Source organism: Antennarius striatus, chromosome 15, assembly GCF_040054535.1.
Source record: "Antennarius striatus isolate MH-2024 chromosome 15, ASM4005453v1, whole genome shotgun sequence".
NCBI classification, from domain to species: domain Eukaryota; kingdom Metazoa; phylum Chordata; class Actinopteri; order Lophiiformes; family Antennariidae; genus Antennarius; species Antennarius striatus.
Window position 1 is genome coordinate 20267691 of NC_090790.1, and position 18543 is coordinate 20286233.

General features: G+C 48.5%; 1 protein-coding gene across 3 annotated transcripts; it reads left to right on the top strand.

Annotated features, from left to right (window-relative positions):
* The first annotated feature begins 382 nt into the window (after positions 1-382).
* On the top strand, positions 383-18482 carry csgalnact1a (chondroitin sulfate N-acetylgalactosaminyltransferase 1a). 3 transcript variants are annotated; one of them, XM_068334578.1, is made up of 8 exons: positions 1042-1391; positions 7334-8561; positions 10496-10712; positions 11876-11977; positions 15521-15699; positions 15781-15875; positions 15959-16040; positions 16294-18482. In XM_068334578.1, exons 2-8 carry the CDS (start codon positions 7838-7840, stop codon positions 16575-16577), a joined length of 1683 nt encoding a protein of 560 aa, XP_068190679.1. In that variant the 5' UTR covers positions 1042-1391; positions 7334-7837; the 3' UTR covers positions 16578-18482. The 3 variants fall into 3 exon arrangements, with proteins under 3 accessions (XP_068190678.1, XP_068190677.1, XP_068190679.1); XM_068334577.1 differs by lacking the exon at positions 1042-1391 and adding an exon at positions 383-563 and having other exon boundaries at positions 15521-15875; XM_068334576.1 differs by having other exon boundaries at positions 1040-1391; positions 15521-15875.
* Positions 18483-18543: the final 61 nt, after the last annotated feature.

Genomic DNA, 18543 nt, shown 5'->3' on the forward strand with positions numbered 1-18543 from the left:
TTAGAATTAAATTACTGCAAATAAAGGTGCAGTTCTTTTATTTTGTGAGTTTACAACATGAAACTATGAAGTAAATTTCCGTATTTTATACAGAATATTCAGATCTGAGGTCACAGGCGTCGCCGGGTCTGTCGGATCTGAGCCTGATTCGGAACCGGGTCTGAGGAGAGCTCCTCAGGATGCTTCCCCCCTCCCGTGAATGGAGCCATTGGGGCTCCTGTTTGGCCCCCGGCTGAAAGGCTCCAGTGTTTCCTGCGTCTTCCATCAACCAACAAGGCCGTCTTTATGTGAGGGAGGGAGGGGAGCTGCCCGGAGCGGGGCAGACCCCGGACCAGTGCGCCAACGTCAAGTCCCGCCTGTCAGCGGAGACCACTTCCGCTCTGGACCTTCAAAATAAAACCGACGTCAGTTAAAAGAAATGTCACAACAGAGCTGGTGAGGACAGAAACCAGATCCGTTCCGTGAAAGAATTACTTCATGAGGTCCAGTTAAAGCTGTCAAACTGAATGTAAAGCAGCTGAACAGGATGGCTGCTGGGCAGGAATTGTAAGATTTCACCTCAGGTAAGAAAAGGATTCTTCAGCTGGAAGTCGATGAGATGTTTGACACAACTTCATTTTGCTTTCAAATGGGTTTTTTTAAGCCCTTAGATTCTGTTGGACTCTAGAGGTTTGTTTACAGAAGAAGGGAGGGTTTTGTTTTTGTTTTTTTGGTAGAAAATCTCAAAAACATCTGAGTTCCAAACTCATATTTGGGAAACGCCACATTACACAACGCTTGTGACACATCCTCCTGTGCTTTTTACAGCTGAGAACAGAAAGTTACTGCAAGTAAAACTGTCTTACACGCAAAAGAAAACAACATCAAAATGAATAAAGTAATTAAACAATTAGTTTAATGATAAAATAATTAATTTAACAAGTTAAACCGGTCACTAAAAGTCTCGCAAAGTCTTGTTTTATACAGAATTTTGGAATACTGACGCGAAAAAAAGGAAGAAAGAAAAAGAAAGATAGAAATCAGTGAAACATGAAACACCTGGGACCATCCTCCTCCCTTTCTTTCTTTTATTTGTGTAATAAAATCCCGTAAAGCTCACTGATCACGTGACAGGACGTTAATCGACTCATTACAGTTAATCACATTATTTGTGTTATTGAACAGCATCAATCAATCGGATTTATCCACCACTGTTTAGCTGTTCAGCGCCGGGTGCTTTTATTTTGAAGGGACCCCCTCTTCTTCCGGCTCTTTGCCGGTTCTCCTCGGTACAAACGCTCACACCCGCTCCGGCTCTCCGTAAGTGCTCGGCGGCGGACCGACGGAAGGCTGCAGCACCGGGACCGGACGACCGAACCGGGACTCTGGACTTACCGGAACGAGGACGAGCGGTGAGTTCCGCCGGTCGATTCCAGGTATGTCGCGTTATGTCGCGACATCAGTCATCACACCTGAAGTTTGTGTTCATAAAACGATATCAGAGACTTTTAGTGACCCGTTCTGAATTTTAACGGCCCCGAACTTTAAGAACCGTCTTGTTAAATTAATTATTTTATTGTTAAATTAATTATTTTATTGTTAAATTAATTATTTTATTGTTAAATTATTTTTATTCGTTTTCTATGTGAAGACGTTATTATAATTATTATTATTATTATTAATATAAGATAAAATAAGATAATACTTTATTGTCACACAGAGGGGAAATTTGTGATTTTATTATTATTATTGTTATTATTATTATTATTATTATTATTATTATTATGTCATGTGTTCGGCTTCTTCAAACAAAAACGGACCCATTACATTCGGTGACCCGGTGGGAGGGGTTGGGTCACAGTGTGTGTGTGTGTGTGTGTGTGTGTGTGTGTGTGTGTGTGTGTGTACCTCAGACTCGAAATAAACGCACACACCTGTGGTTCCTTCCGCTTGTGCAACGGAAGGAACCACAGGTGTGTGCGTGTGTGTGTGTGTGTGTGTGGGGGGTGCAGGAGGTCACGTGATCAGTTCGGTTCGTTTGTCAGGGTGGATTTGCGTGAAATGTCCCCCAAACAGGGACCCGGGCCACGTCCCAGAGCTGCTTTAATTCCGGTTCTGACCCAGTTCCGGATTGGGGTGCTGAGGGCGCCGCCCACGTGGTTGTGGGTCATTGATTGGTCGCCTTGCAGCGGTTGCTGTCGTGGTATCGGCTGATGGGAGATCAATCCCGTTTGGTTTTTAATCTGCGTCCTAAAAATCGATGCTGGTCGCCCGCTGTCGGGTCGGGACACGAGTCGTACTCACGTGTCTCTGGACGCACGCCACACGTGACGACCGAAAACACCAGAACCTCTTTCAGAACCCCGCCTCCCTCATTTACATAAACCCGAATTCATATTTCCACATCGGCCCTGCGATGTGCTGGCGCGTCATCCGGGGTGTACCCCGCCTCTGGACCGTAGCGGAGCGGCTGGAGACGAGACGACGAGTCCGGTCTGAAACGGAGTCGTGACGTCACCACCGGTGAGTAAATCCACCTGGTGTCGACCAATCAGACGAGCCCCTGCTGGGCAGGTTTTAAACAGTCACAATTACACATCCCATAATAAACACACCACAAAACCGTCTGAGTCACCCTGGCTTCGTTTTTCCTGCCTCCGCTTCGGCCCGTTGTCCCCGGGGGTCCCGTTAGAGTTTCATCTGATAGGACCTCGCCTACGGGGGGGGGGGGGGGGGGAGGAGGAGGAGGAGGAGGAGGAGGAGGAGGAGGAGGCCCCTCCAGATGGCCTGTCGACAGGAAGGTTCTGGAGAAACGGGCCCCTAATGAATGGGAGGGAGAATCACCTGAGGGCCCGAGACATCAAAGGAGCCCCTCTCTCCTCCTCTTCCTCTCCTCCTTCGTCTCCTCCTCACACCTCCTGTCTGAACGGAGATCCTCCAGTCGTCTCTGGGAGGAGATCTGCTGATCCCTCCATCTTCTGGACCTCTCCTTCCTCTATTCCTCCTCCTCCTCCTCCTCTTCATCCTCTTCATCCTCCTCCTCCTCTTCCTCCTCCTCCTCCTCCTCTTCATCCTCCTCCTCCTCCTCCTCCTCCTCCCGTTGACATTCCTCGCGTCAGCAGCCGGTCTCTGGGGGGCAGGTTCAGACAGAGCTGTAGTAGAAGAAGCCTTGACATGTTACACCAAACACGCTAACATCCGTGACCCGTGACGACGGACGGCCCGCCGGAGGCGAGGGGGTGGGGGAGGTGGGGGAGGTGGAGGCGGAGCCTGTGCGGTTCTGGTATGGAGTCGTGTGTGGCGATGGGAGCTGATTGATCTGCTGTTCATCAATGTGTTTATCCCTGAAAACCTGACACCAGCAGAGGGGGGGTGAGGGGTGGGGTTTTGGGGTTGGAGGGTGGGGGTATTGGGGTATTGGGGTATCGGGGTCACGTCCCAAGAGCCTCAGACGGGTAGCAGATTGTTGCCTCGGTGGGATTTCTGCTCCGCTGGTGCGACCGTCACCACCTGACCTTTAGATCACACCCCCGCGACCCCTCCTGACCCCGCCTTTTCCTCTGCCCCCGACACCGGGCGGGGTCGTTAGGGCGTGGCTCACCCAGAACCCGTCCGGCAGACGGGTTTGTCAGACCTCTGTGGTAAAAGCAGGACAGAGGTCATGTTCATCAGTCTAGAAACTGCTCCGCCCCTTGGGCCAAGGGGCAGGGCAAAAGTGTGGGGTAAAAGGGCGGGGCAAAAGGGCAGGGCAGGTCTCCTTGTAGAAGATTTTTATGTGCGTGCCAGATTGTTTGAGCTTTTGTGGCTCAAACAATCAATTAGTTTTATAGATGCTTTATGAACCAGTGGTTCATAAAGCATGGCGCTGACTCATCAGTAGGTGATCAGGTGATCATGTGATCAGGTGAGCTCGTCCAGGTAGATGCTTTGTGAAATTCCTTTGTGGTCATTAACCATCACAAAGAACAACGGGGGGCGTTGCCTCGGTGTTCTGACGTCCCACAGTGCCGTTTGTAATTGTCAGCGTTCGTGTGTTCGCACGTTACCCAGCAAAAGGGATAAAAAGGAGAGGATGACCTTGACCTTGAGAAAACTAGGTTAAGGTCAAAGTTCAACTTTTTTACATTTTTTTCGCACGTATCTCAGGAACTGTATAAGATAGAAAGACGGAACAACAGACGTTATATTCAGAGAGGCAAATGAGATCACAACCTTGACCTTGAAAAACTAGGTCAAGGTCACATTTTCACTTTTATACCTTTTTAGGTGCACATCTCTGAACCCTAAAAAGCAACATATTCAGGAAGCCAGAGGCACAAAAATGTGATGATGACCTTCACCTTTGAAAAACTAGGTCAAGGTCATACTGGACTGTACAATATAGAATTCATTGCTGCGACCATTATGGAAGTAGGTCAGGATAAAATGTTGAGTTGAGGTGTGTCGCGGGATGTTGCAGTCTCTGATTGCCTTGTTGTTTTTTTATAACCACCACACACACACACACACACACACACACACACACACACTCCACGTTCTACACAGAACAGGACAGAATCCAGCGGGCCGGCCTTGAACGATCCGTGTGTGAGCAAACGCTCTGCATACCGCTGCAGCTCCCGCTCCTCCTCCTCCCTTATTTTCAGTCAGATAAACGCGGCGCTTTCCAGTCGTTGTCAAAAGGACAATATTTTTGCTGCAAATGGAACAAATGCAGCCAAAACACACGCACACACACACACACACACACACACACACACACACACACAACACCTCGTGGGCAGGAAGCAGCAGCAGGAGGGAGGAAGTGATTTGCGAGGCTGGACCAGATGCTGCAGCGTCCCGTTTAGGAAACCCAAACCGGTCCGTCTCTTCCGTGTGACGGCCTGATGAATTATTCCGTCTCCCGCTCTCGTCCACGCGTCCGCCTCTATTTCTAGCAGAGAGGAAGAAATATGTGACAAGGAAGGAAAACGGATTTTCCAGTTTTCTCGTGGAGGAATCAACTTCCATAAACAGGCGTGGCAACGCGGTCTCACTGATGTCGTATCCATCCGCCAACACGTGGTAAAGAACGAGATCCGGTCTCACTGATGTATCCATCCGCCAACACGTGGTAAAGAACGAGATCCGGTCTCATTGATGTATCCATCCGCCAACACGTGGTAAAGAACGAGATCTGGTCTCACTGATGTCGTATCCATCCGCCAACACGTGGTAAAGAACGAGATCCGGTCTCACTGATGTCGTATCCATCCACCAACATGTGGTAAAGAACGAGATCCGGTCTCACTGATGTCGTATCCATCCGCAAACACGTGGTAAAGAACAAGATCCAGTCTCACTGATGTCGTATCCAGCCGCCAACACGTGGTAAAGAACAAGATCCGGTCTCACTGATGTGTCCATCCGCCAACACGTGGTAAAGAACGAGATCCAGTCTCACTGATGTCGTATCCATTCGCCAACATGCGGCAAAGAACGAGATACAGTCTCACTGATTTATCCATCCGCCAACACGCGGTAAAGAACGAGATTCAGTCTCACTGATGTCGTATCCATCCACCAACACCTGGTAAAGAACGAGATACGGTCTCACTGATGTATCCATCCACCAACACCTGGTAAAGAACGAGATACGGGCTCACTGATGTATCCATCCACAAACACGTGGTAAAGAACGAGATCCGTATTTACGATATATACGAGCTCATATTTCTGATTTTGCTCTCGATCCTCGTGGATGACGTTGGCGTCCTCCATGTTGTAAATGCTGACGTGTCAAACAGTGAGTCCTACTTTCAGAGGAGTTCTGGTCGAAGCCCATAAACCTTTTCCACATTTCAGCGCTGTTCTCTCCAGCTGAAGCTCAGACGAACACCAGTCAGCTCCTGGTAGCTGGATTACGTTCTCTGGCAGTAAAATAGGTTTTTAAACAGGAAGTTATGAAACCAAGAGCAGTCATCTGGAGCAGTGAGGTCATTCCTTAAAGTTTCCACGGCGGTGATGGGACGGACGCAGAACGGGAGCCGAGCCGTCGGTAGAACCGGACTGGCTGGATGAGGACTTTCCTGACCAGGCCTCCTCCAGAGCTACTCGTCTCCTTCTCCTCAAACGCTCCGGCGGAGGTGCTGCTGGATGGACGCCCCGTCTCTCCTGATTCGGAGCACAGTCCAGTATTCACTCCCAGCATATAATAATCCTTTCATAAGGCCGGGCTTCAGCCGGACCCGTCAAAGAGCTGATTGTGTGTGGAGCGGAGAGGAACGGCGACCGACACACAGGAACACGTCCAGATATGGACCCACCAGAGTTCTTCTCATTGTGCGTTCGGGTTTATTGGCTGGACGGACTAATTAACACATGTTTGCAATAACCAAATTAAACCGGCCGTTTAAAGAGCACTTTTTTTTCCCACATTCAACACAAAAAGCTGCTTTCAAGGAGTTATTCCTGCCTCCGAATGGGAACGCTCCCCCGACCTCCACCGACCGACTCCAGCACACAGTCGTTTTCTGTTCGGGATGGAATTCCTGAAAAGCCATCCAGATCAGCCGCACGAGGTTTTGGGATGGATGGGACTGTAACGTCTCTGTGGGTCCTCGGGAACGCCGCCCGAAGCCGGCGTCTGGATCCGCATCCCCGTTTACAGCCCAAAGTATTTATGAGACGATACCGTTTATGATTTTTAAGAGAACGTGACGGCGCAGGTGGAGTCATGGCGTCTGCCGGCGTGTCATCGCGTCTCCGTTTGTTCACGACCAAGTTATGATCGTTAAAGTCCTGTGACTCCTCATCTAAAACGTATACGGGCAAACTACGGCCCCTGGGCCACATGTGGCCCATTAGGCTTTGTCACGCGGCCCGCCCAACCTGTTTCAGTACGAGTTTACCTTGACTTAAGTTGGTCTGGGTTAGTTTTCAAAAATAAAAGTTGATGTTTGTTTTCCTCAACTTTACATTTGTCTGCCTTAAATATTAGCGTCAGAAAATCACTATTAAACCGTTAAAAACACATGATATCATGTTACTGTACAATAAACCAGAATAAAATATTTAACATCATATTATTAGCCCGTAACAACCCCCGTGACCCACAATGAGGAGAAGAGTTTGATGAAGACCAGATGGAGACGTTTTTTTCTGGACTATATGAAAAATATAATTTAATCGTCAGCTTCAAAAAGATTCATATTAACCAAATATTATTAAAATATATTCATTAATAAAGTTCAGTACAGAGCTGGGAATGGTGATCTAGTTTAGTCTGGAGACCAGTTCGTTCAACTGACGTCTCCTGGAGCTGATTGACCAGGTGACATGAACACAAAACTCTGTTTCTGTTTCCTGTCAGGAGATCAACGAGAAGGTCAACAAACCTATCGCCCTACTTTGACCCCTGAATCTCCCTACAACGCCCTGCATCGCCCTACATCACCCTATATTGACTCCGGCATCATCCTAAATCGCCCTACATTGAGCCCTACATCGACCCCTACATCGCGAGGACCTCATGGAGTGACTCAGAGGGGCGGAGCTGATGGGAACAGACGAGCGATGGGTGACGTCCCCCGATAGCGATGTCCTCCAGCTGACCCGGAGCTAACTGGGCGACCAGACCGCGTTCTCCAAGCGTTTGAGGCTCACATGTTCCCTTAGCCGACAGCAGAACCGGTATCTCCGGCGGAGGGGGAGGAGCCATGACCTAACTCGTTCCCGATGACCTCATCCTGATAAGCGGGCCACCTCGCCCCCCCCCCCGGGTGATGGAACAGAACCACAGATGGACTCTTACGGTCGTGGGCTCAGCAAGCAGCTTGTGTGATCGTGGTGTGTGTGTGCGCTCTGGGGGTCTGCCATGTTGAGACGGGGGCTCCTCTTCTGGGTGTCCCGGGTCGGGGGTCTGCTGGTGCTCCTCTGCTCCTCCCTGTCGCTCCTCTACCTGATGACCTGCAACCCGCCGCGCTCCGACGACCACCCGCTGAGTCACTTCATGCCCAGCATGGGGGGCCTGAGCCCGGTTAAGGCGGCCGGAGCCGCCGGGACCGGAGGGGCCCCTCAGAGCGGGGGGCCTCCTGGGGGTCAGTCCTACCAGATGCTCCTCCAGGAGCGCGAGGAGCAGCACCAGCTCTACATCTCCCAGCTGAAGAAGGAGATCGCCCAGCTGAAGGAGGACCTGCAGGAGCGCAGCCAGCAGCTGAAGGGGGTCCAGGAGAGCCTCAAGAGAGGAACCGGGCCCCCGTTGGAGCCTGGACCCCTGGGCGGGGGACCCAATAGTCAGCAGGAGGACCTCCAGAACTTCCTGGAGAGCCAGCTGTCGAGGGCGGAGGTGAACGTGGGATCGCGGCTGACCAACGAGTACACGGTGATCCCGTTCCAGAGCTTCACCCAGACCAAGGTGTACCAGCTGGAGACGGGTCTGACCCGCCACCCCGTGGAGAAGCCCCTGAGGAGGGACAAGAAGGGGGAGCTGGGGGAGGTGCTGGAGGTGGCCCTGCGTCACCTCAACGCGCCTGCATCCCGGGACGGCGGCCGGAGCGCCGCCACCAGCAAAGTGTTCTCGCCGTCGGATTTCATCGAAGGTGAGGGCGCGTGACGGAATGTTTACGTGTGACCCGACACCGCCGTCGTGACCCGTACGGGTGGCACGGGGAGGGACTGTCGCAGAACCTGACCGACCTGTCAGAGACCTCCTTAGACCCAGATCAAGTTTACTGAAGCATCCACCTCAAAGATAAGATAAAAATCTGTCACCATGACGACACTGGGAAACCAAATTAGCTGCGTGTAAACACGACTTCCTGGTGTCGCGGTAGCGTGTTGACCACTTTTATGATGCTTCCAAACGCTTTGTTCAGGGATGATTGGGTTTGTTGAAGGAAGTTCAGACCTCAGGTCGACCTCGGCTGACGATGTTCGGAGTTACGTCAGCTTTAAAAAAATAAATAAAATACACAAAAAGTTTTTAAAAAATCAAGTTTCCATGGTCTGCTGGTCCCGTTAGAGGTCATCACGGCAGGAAATCCTTTTTCCATTTTAGATAAAAGCTCATATTTGTTTGGCAAAGTTTTTTATGCTGGATACCCTCCGTGCCAAAACCGTTTACTGCATTCACCCGGACTTGGGACCAGCCCACAATCATAAAGTCAAACTGTTTAAAACATATAATATCATGTTACTGTACAATAAATCTTTATAAAACATATACTATCATATTATTAGCTCGTAGCAACCCCCGTGACCCACAATGAGGAAGAAGCAGCTGAAGACGTTTTTTAATTTAATTGTTCAAAAGCTTTAAATAGATTCATATTAACCAAATATTATTAAAATACATGAATAAAGTTCAGTGTTGCTCCAGCAGACGAACCACAAACAGCTCGGCTACACAAAGTCAACCCAGCAACCGGCGAACAGGAAAGGATCGCAACAGGAAATGAAGAGGTTTAATCCAAATTGCTGAGTGTATTTAGTAAATGAAGGCTTATCGAGCGCCTCAAGGGGGTGGGGGGGTGGACAAGCCAACAGGAAGAGCTTCATTTGGAGCCGCAATCAGGCTGTAAAGCTTCGCCTGCAGGTTTATTTTTTTTACCCCAACGTGCTTTTCACTTGTTCCTCATTCTTTATTCCCCTTTTTCATTTCCTGTCCAGACAGAACAGCGCCATCTATCTGTGGTTCCTTCTCTAGACCCTCTCAGAAAATAATCACAGAAATAATCCGGTTCTGTCAGAGGACGAGAAAATGACCGTATGACCAGAATAATCCAGTGTGTGTGTTCTCTTGTGTTGTACACTGTGTGTGCAGCAGCTGCAGGTTGTATGGATAACACCTCCTTCATCCTCACTGGTGCTCTAATTCACTAGAGGAAAAGGCATGTAGGAAACAAACGGCGTCAAATAATCATGTTTGTGCAAAAAAAAAAAAAAAAGAGTTCCATTTTTAAATTGTTATTTTTATCTGATCTTTGAAGAGGAGATGGTTTAAGATATGATTGTTGACTCCTAAACAGGAGCTGCAGCCTGCAGGAGAAGACAGAACCCGGGGTGTGAAGGGTGCTTTCAGGGGCCGTCTGAATTCAGATGATACGTTCAGGGACCGTCTGCAACGCTCACGCGGTTCAGTTTGATGGATTATAAATTCAATCTACAGTAACTCGTTATTTAGTGCCACTAAATCTTAAATCTTAAGTTTTGGGGTGGAGATGAAACGACTGCTGGGTGTGGAGGTTAGCGTTAGCACAACAGGCTAGGAGTGAAACGACCGTCCTGATTGGTTCAGGTTGGAGAAATATGTAAACATCTACCTGTAACTCATTTATGCAGATTAAACCACAGAACCAAGTTTCAGTGAAGTGAGCTTCAGCTTTAGCTTCAGCTTTAGCTTCAGCTTTAGCTTCCATTTATTTCATTCATTCCTAGCTGCTATCTGAGCTGTTTCCATGCTAAGTAAGCTAAGCTAAGCTAAACTGCTGCTGTTTATTCTGTTATTAAATGATGCTGCCCCGCCCCCACCCAGGCATCACCCGAACAGAGAAGGACAAGGGGACGCTGTACGACCTGATCTTCGTCGGAGACTCCGCCCACGAGTTCCGGCGCCTGGTTCTGTTCCGCCCCTTCGGGCCGCTGATGGAGGTGAAGAGCGAGCGGCTGGACGCCGGCGCCGTCCTCATCAACGTGGTGGTGGCGCTGTCGGGGCGCTCGGACAAGTTCAAGCAGTTCATGCTCAACTTCAGGTGGGACTGGACCCCCCCCCAAATATCGTCACAACCGTTCAGATAGAAAGATGAAACAAAAAGCACGTACCTCAGGCAGCAGAGGGATGAAGATGAGATGATGACCTTGAGAAAACTAGGTCAAGGTCAAATTTCAACTTTTCTACACTTTTTTGCACATATCTCAGGAACCGGATAAGATAGAAAGACGAAACAAAAGGCGTTATATTCAGGGAGTCAAGGGGATGAAAATTAGATCACAACCTTGACCTTGAAAAACTAGGTCAAGGTTACATTTTCACTTTTATACCTTTTTAGGCACACATCTCTGAAACCTGATGAGATATAATCACAAAACAAAAAGCAACATTTTCAGGAAGCCAGAGACACAAAAATGTGTAGGTCAGGGTCAAATGTTGAATTCAGGGGGGTCACAGGATGTTGTAGTCTCTGACTACCTTGTTTGAGTTATCGATGGTTGTGATCGGCCTTCGGCTCCGGGCTGTGACCCCGTCACAGGAAACGTCCTCTCTGACGTCTCTGTGGAGCTGCTGCTGATTACAGCTGTTTTCACACAGTAAATCCTGTCTGGTAGGACATGACCGCCCCCCCACCCCCACCCCCACCCCCACCCCCCAGCAGTAGGTGATAGAAAGCCTGGCGACGAGCAAAGGAGCAGACTTACTCAAAAAGGCCCGAAGAACCGCTGAGCAAACACTTTCCCTTCGTCCGTGTGTGTGTGTGTGTGTGTGTGTGTGTGTGTGTGTGTGTGTGTGTGTGTGTGTGTGTGTGTGTGTGTGTGTGTGTGTGTGTGTGTGTTCAGCGTGTACGTGTTGTATTTGACACGTCTCCATCGATCGCCTGGCGTTCTTCTCTCTGCTTCAGAGGCTGGAGATGATGATGATGATGATGATGATGATGATTATTCCCACCATCAATCACGGTGCTGCTCGTTTCCAGTTATTGATTATCGATCAGTTCCCCGTCGGTTCTAAACGTCGCCACGCGGTGATGAAGTAACGTAGGACTCTCCTCCAGAAAACCTCCTGATCAAATCTGGAAGCGGGACGCCGGCGTTCTCCCATGTGTCACATGTGTGGTCCGTAACGCCCCGCCCTCTGTGTGTGTGTGTGTGTGTGTGTGTGTGTGTGTGTGTGTGTGTGTGTGTGTATTAATTCCTACAGGGACGTCTGCGTGCGTCAGGATGGGCGGGTCCATCTGACCGTGGTGTATTTTGGGAAGGAGCAGCTGGACGAGGTCCGCGGGACCCTGGAGAACACATCCAGGTGAGGTGGAGCGCCCACACACACACACACACACACACACACACACACACACACACACACACACACACACACACACACTCACACACACCTCTCTGCTCCACATTTGGCACCGCCCCCCTCACATGAGGACCCTTGAGATCGGATCGCCTGTGGATCCAAGCCGCAGACGATGAGGGGGGGTTGCCATGGTAACGCCCTTCCGTTCCCACGCCTGGAATCAGAGAAACCGTTAAAGATGAGAGGATTAAATCCAAGGAGGTGAACACGTTTTGACACCTTTGGACCGATTGGGGGGGGGGGTTACCCAGCATGCTTTTCACCTGGAGGTTACAAAACAAAACTAAATGGAAGCTTTGAATTTAGCATCGTTTGTTGTTTTTTTTGTGGTTCCGGCGCGATCTCAACACCTCCAGGATGAAAGGCAACCAGACGTTCACCAATAATAGTAATACTGAAATGTGTTGCCGTAGCAACGCAGTGAGTTGGGTTTTTTTTAGGGTTTTGACGTCCGTGTCCGGGTCCAGATTACACCCGGAGACCTGGACCTGTTGATGATGATGATGAAGATGTGAAACGACAGGGATGTGTGTGTGTGTGTGTGTGTGTGTGTGTGCGTGCGTGCGTGCGTGCGTGCGTGCGTGCGTGCGTGCGTGCGTGCGTGCGTGCGTGCGTGCGTGCGTGCGTGCGTGCGTGCGTGCGTGCGTGCGTGCGTGCGTGCGTGCGTGCGTGCGTGCGTGCGTGCGTGTGTGTGTGTGAACAGATGGGCTTCTGGTTGCTAATCGTTCCGTCTTTGCGGCGGCGTCAGGAATGCTAACAGGACGTGAATGTTGTTTCCTTCATGGGTTCAGAGAACACTGAATACCTTCCTGGAGAGATCACCTGAGCGTCCCCCACCCCCACCCCCACCCCACCCCCACCCCCGCGGCGGCGTTCCGACCGCATCAGGCCTTGCAGGATGGGACCTGAACGCAGCGACGGGTCCGACCTGTTGCTCTGGAGCTGCAGGTTGTTCTGGTAACGATAACGTGTTTTTAACGGATGCTTAGCATGTTAGCATGTCGACGTAGCACTGAAAACATCTCATCATGCCTGCTTTCATTTGACCTGATGATGGCGCTAGAGAGAAGAACAAAATGTGGCGGTGATGATGATGATGATGATGATGATGTCGATGACCTCTCAGAAATGAATGGTGATGGTTTTCAGCAGAAGCTACAAACAACAACAACAACAACAATAACAACAAAATAACATAACAACAACAACTAGCAGAACTAAAAACCTACCAGGCTTTTAGCTCATGTTGAATTATTTTGGGGAAGTTTGACTTGATGAATGGCTTTAATTTTAACAAATGATCACAATAATAATTTAATTTAGGTTAACTCCAGGTGTGGTGGAACCGACCAATCAGGGCGTGACGTCATCGCTGCAGCGTGGAGCGCCTCAGGTTGAGTCCGTCCTGAGGACTTATGCACCGTTTAATCCATCAGGGTCAGCTGGAGGTCGATTCACCTAAAACAGATTGTGCTTTTAGACTAAAGATCAGTAAATGGGGAACAAATCCGGGGCGTTCTGCAGGAGGTTAGTCCGGACCGACTGGACCGACTGGACCGACGCTAAAGCAGGAATGCTTTTCTGGTATCTCAGACATGTGTTTAAAAGAAATATGACTGTCATGTCACACATTCTATACCAGCATGACTCACACACACTCACACACACACACACACACTCACACTCACACACACACACACACACACACTCACACACACACCTCGCCTCGTTCTGAGCTGAACTAACAGGATGGGGCCTGTCGCCGAGGCGTCACATGACGCCTCCGCGAGGCGCCGATTCAGACGCTTACAGTAAACACGGTTCTGTTTCGGGATGCGGCCGACGCCTGGGGGGCGGAACACGGAGGGAACGCTCCCCCCATGAAGTCATGATCTCATATCTCATGTGTTCAAAGCAGCTTCCTGGGTTGTGGGTTTGAATCCCACCCCAGTACTTCACGTTTGTTGAGGGGTTTTTTTTTTTTTTTGTGGAGCTGAGCTCTTCTCAATTTTAGCTTGTTAGCTTCCTGTAGCTTAATTAGCATAGCTGAGCTAGCTTTGCTTATATCCCTTTGATGTCAATGGTCTGACAATGCGCTGAAGGGCAGATTCTTTTTTTAGCCGCGTTGGCATCGTTTTCTACACCACCTGAAAAACACCTTGATGATGCCGGTGGGCGGGGCCACCTGTGGAACGATCCGGGCACAACTCGTTCTCACATTTCCAGTCTTTCCGCTACGCTAGGCTTAAGTCTGTAGAAAAACAAGAGCAGATTTAATCCCGATCGGCTGTTTGTCTGTTTGTCCTTCAAACAGGAAGAAGACATCAAAGCTGCACTTCCTGTTTTTACTTCCTCTCCGTTCTCCTGGCGTCCTTTTGAAGGTTTGTGATGAAGGTCATCTTCATCGGCGACTGATGAGCTTCCCGCCACATTAAAGTCATCTATTAGTGTAGCTGTTAGCATGGGCGTGCTGCGTTCAGTGGTCTTTGAACGACTCCTGGTTGGTTTACGAGCATCCGTCGCCCGGGGTGACGCCAGCACGGAGGTCAGATGGCGTTTGTTTACGCATGTGTGTGTGTGTGTGTGTGTGTGTGTGTGTGTGTGTGTGTGTGTGTGTGTGTGTGTGAGAAAAGCGTGAGTCACAAGCAGCGTTGGATTGTTCTGGTGAAGCACAGCTGTTCCCATCAGCCCCAGCTGCGTCTCTTTACTCTCACCACATCCGCGGAAAAACCTCGGCCGGCGATGAAGGAGGGGTTTGTTGTCTCGCGTAATTCATCTTCTGGCCCGGCGCCATCGGAGTGGAGCCGTGTGAACGTTCAGGAGGCCGCTGAGGTCATCCTGGTGTCTGCGGACGGAAAATACCGCATGATCCCACGGAGGAAAGACGCAAACCGCAGTCGTCGTCCCCCCCCCCCATTCAAACGCCGCGGCCTGAGGTTCCGTTCATGACTCTGTCGGTCGTTCTGATCTCGGTTCCGTCGGTTGGATCGACGTTTGGTTCCTCCAGCAGGAGGTCGTTGTTGGACCCCAGAGAACGATCGTGGAACGAGACCACTGACAATGAAAATGAAGAGATTAAATGAAGGTTCTGAGACGGATGACAGGAGAACCTGAGATCCAGCTTGAATCCGTCAAACAACATTTAACCGTTCAAAACAACTGAAATCATTTTTAATCCATTCCAGTCCTTTAAAAAAAGTCCCAAACCCCCTAAATTATAGCAAAAACAGCATTTTTATCAGCCAATGGACACGCAGACCTCACCTGTGTGTAATTAATTATATATAAGTTATGTAAACGATGATAAAGAATGAATAGGAACACAAAAGTCAGGAGAACACACGAGAACGAGATCCGGTCTCACTGATGTCGTATCCATCCGCCAGCTAGCGGTAGTTCCTGAAGCGGACTAGTTTTTTGTGGTCCAACTGTCTTTAATCCTTCTTTGAAACTGCTCCTTCATCCTCTCCTCCTCTTCCTCTCCAGGGAGGCTAACTTCAGGAACTACACTCTGCTGCAGCTGGACGAGGAGTTCTCCCGGGGTCGGGGTCTGGACTTTGGGGCCCGGTTCTGGAAGGGGAGCGACGTGTTGCTCTTCTTCTGCGACGTGGACATCCACTTCACCGCCGACTTCCTCAACACCTGCCGTCTCAACGCGGAGCCAGGTGAGACACGCCCCTTTTTTTGGGAGATGGCAAAGACGTTCAAGCTGAGGTCGTCATGGCAACACGCTTTCTGCTTCCCAGGTAAAAAGGTGTTCTACCCGGTGCTGTTCAGCCAGTACAACCCCACCCTGATCTACGGAGGTCCTGAACACATCCCTCCTGTGGAGCAGCAGCTGGTAACCAATCAGATCCCTCCCTGTGCTCACCTGTCACACAGGTGTCGCTAACAGGACGACGTTCATTTCTCCTCTCTCTGCAGGTCATCAAGAAGGACTTTGGCTTCTGGAGGGATTTTGGATTCGGTATGACCTGCCAGTACCAGTCGGACTTCATCAAAGTGGGTCGGTATCCTAGCAACACGCCGCAGCCCTGCCATCGCTCCTGATTATTATTTATAGGGTTATATATATAATTATAAAATACTGTATATAGATATGTTTTAAATATATAAATTTAAAAATTTAATTAATAAATATTCCAAATATATAAATGAATTTAATAAATAGATGAATAAATAAATAGATATATAGAAATAAATAGATAAATACATAAATATAATGGATGATAATGATGCGACTATCCTCTCTTCTCCAGGGGGGTTCGACCTGAACATCAAAGGCTGGGGAGGCGAAGACGTCCACCTGTACAGGAAGTACCTGCGCACCGACCTGCTGGTGGTCCGGGCGCCGACGCGAGGCCTGTTCCACCTGTGGCACGAGAAGCACTGCGCCGACGAGCTCCCCCCCGACAAGTACCGCATGTGCATGCAGTCCAAAGCCATGAACGAGGCGTCGCACGGCCAGCTGGGAAAGATGCTGTTCAAGAAGGAGATCGACGCCCACCAGAGGAAGAAGCAGCACAAACCCAAGAAGACCTGAAGCCGGAGACAGGAAGAGACTCTCTTTGACTTCCTGTTGAATCAGGATGCAACTAAACCTGCAAACACACAAAATACCTGGGCTGTTTTTTTCTGGGTTGTGATTTTATTCCAAACGTGTTTGGAGAGTTCGGCTCGTACGAATCATGACGGGGAACATCTAATCTAATGGTAAGGACTCGAGCCGTGACCTTTGACACGAAGATGCCTTTGAAAACTTTTGAATTCAGCTGCATCCAAATGGATCGAGCCGCCGCCGGAACAAACGGATCAAATGCAGCTTCAGGTGTGCTTGGAATTTCTTCTTCAGGTGCAGAAACAACTCAAAGAGTAGGTTTGACCTTTGACCCATGTGCCTTATGTCAATAAACTCCACTGTGCTGTCGGTGACGGTTGGCCCAGGTACGGTTTGATGTGTGCGCGGCCAGCGCCGCCTGGTGGACAAAACGTGAACGACAGCTCAAAAATGAAGGAACTCTTTTCTAATGTTTTTTTTTTTTTTTACATCTATACGAATATAAATTATTGATGAGTAACTGCTGTTCCTTCCTATCATTCACTTTGCTCTTTGAACCCCAATTTTAATAAATATTCTAGGTTTGTCCTGGAACGAAATATTTAGGTCATTCAACAAATATGCTGAGTTAAGGGTTGTAAATGGTGTTTGTTCATAAAATGTCGTCAAATTTGCTTATTTATGCCCAAAATATATTGAAAGATGACTTTATTTTGTATAATTTTAAAAATGCATTTTAGACTTGTTCTTGCTGGGGGTTTCTGTTGTAATTAATTCATTTGTGGGTAGATAAAGGAAAAGCATTAGAGACCAACGACGACTTATTTCAAGTCAGAAGGAAACGATCGCTCCTGTCTTTTATTTCTATTGATCAAATGTTTGACATTCTGAGTTCATCGGTGAGGAAGGTGACGTCACCTGCCGTGTGACATGTTGATGATGACTTTTGGGCTTCTCCAACTCAAACGAGCTGTGCTTTAACTGGATGACCAAAGATGTGAACAAAGGCACTTTTAGAATGATTAGTTTGAATGTCACTGTAAATTAAATGAAATAAAGCATTTGTGCTTTCTGTTTCAATTTAAAGCACTTTCATGTGAAGTATCAGACACCTCATAGTTAGTGTATTATAACACTTAAATACATAAATAATATTTTACTATGACATGAGGAACCGCAGCAGCACCGGGAACAGGTTTGTTTTTGCCCAGAGTCAAACACTGAAACCCTAATTATGGTTAAACACTTATAATTAAACCACACACACGTACAGCTGTCAGGAGTTCATTTCCAAACATGAATTAATGTGTCATAACTTAAGAATGAGGCGTTGCTGCATTTGTGACCTGAACTCAACTGAAGAGTTACTTCCTGGTTTGGCGTCAAGCTTTTAAGCAACAGTTTTAACCTTTAAATAAATAAAACTTAACATAGATAGATAGATATAGCCACTGCTCAGGCATTACATAATGAATAAATACTGGATAAACACCAGGAGAAAAAGAAACACTGACATTACAGGACATACCACAAGACATACACTAAACGATCAGACACATGCAGCATGAACATGAACAGGACAAATACTAAACTATAACTAAAATATAAACAGTAAAATATAAACGGTATAAAATTAAATTCTAATATAAACAGTATAAAATTAAAAAATTAACAGTATGAAAAAATGAACTTTTTAATTTATAACATATTTATCAATTAATAAATCCCTTCTCAGGTTATTTAACTTCCTGGAGTCGCTTCTGGTTGCCAGGCAACCCCACGCTCACGCCATGAGTCCCAGAAATCCCTGCGGCTGGCGGAAATTTACTAAAGCTACTATGAAGACGCCACGGTCTGTATTCTCAGCCGCTGATTGGCTGAATACACACACCTTATTTTTATTTTTCAAGTCGATAAAAACATCCGAATCCTGAGCTGGAACAACTTCCTG